Below are 5278 nucleotides of genomic sequence, written 5' to 3'. Positions count from 1 at the left end.
CTAAGGCAACTGTTTAGAAAGAAATACTTGTTTTCTTTTCGATAAATTAAGTGCCAAAGCAACCTGGATTGAAAGCACAGGGTATTTCTGTTATTTTACAACTATTCAGGTATGCGATATCACGTTGATACTGCAGATTTTTAGGTTTCCACAATAGATTAGCCTATCTTGTTATCAAATTTTGGGTTAGGTCATTCTAGATGTGATGATTGAGTATTTGGGAGACAAAAAGGAATGGCGTACACTAGGCTAAGGGAATACGAATAATTAACATAATGTACTGAATCAGTTCATGGAAGACCCTCCGTTCAAGAATATAGTGCACAAACATAGGGAATTGTAAGTATATATACATGATATCTTGCACTCACCTCACAAACTCGACACGTTCTTAAAAAATTCCTTGAACTTCTATATGAACCGTATAAAATGTACAAATCTAATACTGTAAAGTTTTAAACAATAGAAGTATGAGGTTATAACATGTTATAAATCAAATGTCAATACTGTAGTTGTTTGTGGTGGAGAAGTTGGGCCTTGCCAACCATGTCTTTCGGGATCATATTTTTCTCCATCACCCCAAAGGGCATAGGCTTCTTCACCATGAACCGCGTCATCTCCAATCTTTAGTTGCTCATCCGACATCCTTAGTGGGATGAACAACCTTATTGCAAGCAGTATCAACGTCGTTGCAACTATGTTCCAACCAATGATGAAGAGAGCTGCAACTATTTGCTTAACGAAAAGAATTCCGCCAACTCCACCATAAAATGCACCCTTTGTGTTGGTGACTGGAAGAACAATATTACAGAGAGATGGTTCTGCCAGAAGACCAGTTAATAAACCCCCTAGAAGTCCTGCCACAGCATGTGTGTGAAACACAGCAAGTGTATCATCCACCTGTTATTATACAACAAGTAAGTTAGTCACAAATAGGGATGGGCGTTGGGGCCGTTCAGATTGTATATAAAAAATCAATTTTTAGATTGAATTGAGTTTTTAAGTTCGGGTTTGGATCAATCGGTTTGAGACACATAAAAACAATTAACAACCTCGGTTCACCTAACAGTTTGTTCCTTAGAATGTACTAAAACTTTTTGCAGTTACAAAGTTTGAGGTCACATGATGTGTAACTTCATATTGGACTTATAGTACTATAACCATCCATAAAAATTTGAATTAACAACTAAAAAAATAAGGCAGTTAACCTGCTACAAGAATTTACATATACTGATCATGTAAATATTTTTTTACCCCGTAGTAGTGTATAAGAGATAAATCCTATTATTTCTCTAACATTGACAAGTCAAATAGAAATTTTAATCTCCACAAATACTTTTTTGAAAAACACTTATGATAAAAATATTTTTTAAAAAAAAAACAGATTTTAAAAGGTTGATCAAACGTGCTATAAGTCACCGATGTGGGAGTCAACATTAAACTGTACATTTTGCTTGTGTACCTAACAACAACAAAAAAAAGGGCAAGTTGTTGAAACTTTTTAGTGCTTACCTACTTTTCTCCTTCATTTGAGTATGACATGGTAAGAGTTGTAGGGACAGGGAAGGGGGGAAAAGTTAGATAGTTATAGCAACTTATTTTGAACACTATATTCAATTTCAACAACCATATGTAAACAATTACCAAATAATCTATAATGACAATTCTGAGTCCGTTACTGCTCTATATGAGAAATATATTCTTTACAAATAACAAGATGGAATATTATGAAAGTAAGTACAGTTATCGTACCTGCTGTAGAAAAGTGGACTTTTTGTGGAGTATCATCATGGAATACCATGGAATGCTTCCAGCAAGAATTCCCATTACTATGGCTGCCCAAGCTTGCACCACTCCTACATCAATTCTTTAATTTTGTTATTACTCATTTTACATTCGATGGCACGACTTCGCTAGGTCCTATCATAGTGTAACTGTTTTCTAACTGTCAGTATATAGAAGTTAAACTACCTGCTCCAGGAGTTACACAAGCTAGGCCGGTCATCATTCCTTGAATCGCTCCAATAACGGATGGCTTGCCAAAGTAAAAAACATCTAGGGTTGTCCAAACAAGAAGACTTGTAGCTGCTGAAATATTAGTGTTTAAAACAGCCAAAGGAGCAGCTACATTTGCAGCATTAGGTGCTCCTCCATTGAAACCTGACCAACCCATCCAAAGTAGCCCTGCTCCTGCAAGCATCAATAACACATTGTTTGGTGGAAACCTTTCTCTATCACTCTTCAGTCTTGGCCCAACCTGCCATCAACATATCCAATCAACTCAATTAGTTTATACGAGAAAATATCGAGTTGAACAGAATCCACTACTTTCATGTTTGAATCATGTATTGTGTTATGTGATCTAAAAGGCTAGACTAGATCACTAGAAGTTGAAAACAACATCACCTAATTTCTACATAGGTTGAACACGTCAATTTTAAATCCTGAATCAACATCTAAATCATACTCACTCAAAATAAACCAATTTGACTTCAAGCCTATGTTGCTCGGATCCAACACATACATATTTGAAGAGTCAGAGCAACATAGATTTAAATTTTGGAACGAACTTAACATAACAGAGTAAAACAGAGTCGAATGAATGAACAAAAAGGGGAGAATTAGTTGGTTGTAATACCCAATAAGCAGCGGTGAATCCAGAAATTCCAGCAGAAAGATGAATAACATAGCCACCAGAATAATCAATCACACCCCAATGATAAAGAAATCCACCTCCCCAAAGGCTAAAAGCTCCAACAGTATAACAAAAGATGAGCCAAAGAGGAACAAAAGCCATCCAAGCTTTGATATTCATACGAGCAAGAACAGAACCAGCCAACAAAATCATGGTAATAGCAGCAAAAGTGAAATGAAAATAGACATGTGCAGCCATAGGATAAAAAGGTTCATGCATAGGAGATTCTATTGTCGTTCCATCGCTATAATAATGCGTTGTCTCTGGCATTCTTGCTCGTCCTGTTAAGTATTTTTGGCCTAAAGCAGGGGCCCCTTTTGCCCAAAAGGGCAAAAGCTTATCGCCAAAGGCGATACGATAGCCTACTAATACCCAACATATGAGTACAGCTGCGAAAGCGTAAAGAGCCATAAAAGCAGAGTTAACTGCCCATTTTTTCTTTACAATGCTGGCGTAAAGGATGACAAGGCCTGGCATACTCTGCAGACCAACGAGGGTCGCTGCAGTCATTTGCCAGGCGTTGTCGCCTTTGTTTAGCCATGGTGGAACTGCTGGTAAATCTTCTTGATATGCTCCTGGTGGTACGGACATGGCTAGTTATTTTTCAGAGCTTCTTGAAATTTTATTTGATGAGATTATGTTTTTCTTTTGTTTTAAATAGTATGATATATGCTCTGTTTTGCTTAAATGGAGCTTGTAGTTGACTATTTCTTATTTCCTCATTTGAAAATAAATTCTGATGATATTTATGTTTTTTAAGTAGACGTTTAAATTTGTATAAAATTAAACAAATAAATACAAACTTCTTATTTGACAATTTACATGAGATACACTTGAACTGATTTGATTTGTATTATCTCACGTAGGACGCATATTATGACATGTACAACGTGTGTGTTTATCTGTTCAATTTTATATAAATGTAAATTAGAGTACATTAATATCAATTAATGTCAAATTATTATATATATGACTATTACAATACACCAATTGATGATTAGAATACAGAGAAGTGTTATAAGAGACTATACTTGAGAAATTGGTGTGAAAGCGTCATGAAGTAGTTGTGAAGCTTCGTACAAATTGAAATAGAGTTTTAATTTTATTCATGAATGGTTATACTTCTTATAAAGTTGACCTGCGATAATATGTCATAACTAATAAGTCGGTCTAGTAACTTCTTTTCAATATCTAATGGCTAAGACATAATTTTCACCAAGAAATTTATTATATATCATAAACATATACTAAAAAAAAAAAATCTTTGATAATTTTCCGATAAAAGAAAGTTTGAATGAACCTCTTCCATTCCTCTAGCTCTGGTATCCAATCAAATTAACTTAAATTCATGAAAGGAATACATAGAAATGGTAGGTGAGTAACTAGAAATCAATGAGAAAGCAAAGGTAAAGGGAGTCTATGTGACTTGTGAAAAGAGGCATGTGAATGAATGTAATGAGGAAGCTTCAATTTTAACAAGTCAATTTTTACATACTATTGACTCGTCTTACTTAGAAAAATAAAAAATATATATAAAATGTTCCAACTAGTCATCTTATGCCAACAACCAAGGAATTGATGGTGACTTAAGGAGACTTTTATACAACTTTGAACTTTGAAATATAATAATTCTTGCTTTGAAGTTTCAACTTACATAATCATTGAAATATTTATAAATAACACTATTTAATTAGCATTAGGTTAGATAGGGAAAATATGAGTTTGTTTTTATATGCATTTTAGTTTAGTCCGTACTAGTTAGCTAGTCCTCTTTTATTTTTATATCTTAGCTAAATTACTATTAAAGTTTTAGCTGACATAATCAGATTAGAAGTGTATCTAAGCACGACATCTTATGCTTGACTAATTTTAGAAAATTAAAATGTAGGATTATATGAATTAAATAACCTAAAACGTAGTCCTTAGAAAGAGAGGAAAGAAAATAAAAAGGAGAAATGAAATAAGACTAGAAAGGTTGGTGTGTTTGATACCAGGAAAATGTATATGACAAACGTAATTAATGAAATAACATACTATGAGTATTGTTTACATAATTATATTTTATAGATAAAGTTTAATTTGCTATGTAGTTTTTAATTTGTATAAAATACTTCTTTTTTTAAGTTATACAATATTTTATTTTTTCATTAAAAGGTAACAACAACGCTAAGTAGGTAACAAACATTTACACAATTCCATGATTTAAATTAAATGTTCAAAATTAAATATTTTCCCAAAAAAAGAAAATTAGATATATCATATAAAACATTCAGACGTTAATAACCCTATTTGTATATATAAAATTGATTATATTGTATATATTTGAGATATTATATATAATTTTTTATACAATGTTCGTGTGTAATTGATTATGTTTTATCGAAAAAAGGGGGTGATTTTCGAAAAGAGTTTGTTTTTAGACTTTTAGGAGTCGCCACTTAATTTTTAAGAAAAATCAAGAAAACTTCGTTTCTAAACAACTTAAACAGAAAAATTGTTTTGAAACATTTTAAGGGTTCGGGATTCCTATTAGCATCTTAGGAAGGTGTTTAAGGCACCTAAGACACTCCGTTAAATACGGTT

At 33.0% G+C, this 5278-nt stretch overlaps 1 protein-coding gene across 1 annotated transcript; it reads right to left on the bottom strand.

The window, feature by feature from the left end:
* Positions 1 to 289: 289 nt before the first annotated feature.
* Positions 290 to 4141, bottom strand: LOC101246876 (ammonium transporter 2). Its single transcript, XM_004249020.5, has 4 exons — positions 2639 to 4141; positions 1972 to 2257; positions 1753 to 1856; positions 290 to 900 (listed from the first exon to the last, which is right to left on the bottom strand). Exons 1-4 carry the CDS (start codon positions 3284 to 3286, stop codon positions 487 to 489), a joined length of 1452 nt encoding a protein of 483 aa, XP_004249068.1. The 5' UTR covers positions 3287 to 4141; the 3' UTR covers positions 290 to 486.
* Positions 4142 to 5278: the final 1137 nt, after the last annotated feature.

Source organism: Solanum lycopersicum, chromosome 10 (genome assembly GCF_036512215.1).
Source record: "Solanum lycopersicum chromosome 10, SLM_r2.1".
NCBI classification, from domain to species: Eukaryota; Viridiplantae; Streptophyta; class Magnoliopsida; order Solanales; family Solanaceae; genus Solanum; species Solanum lycopersicum.
The sequence above is the reverse complement of the archived record's forward strand: the minus strand, read 5'-3'. Positions and strand labels throughout refer to the sequence as shown.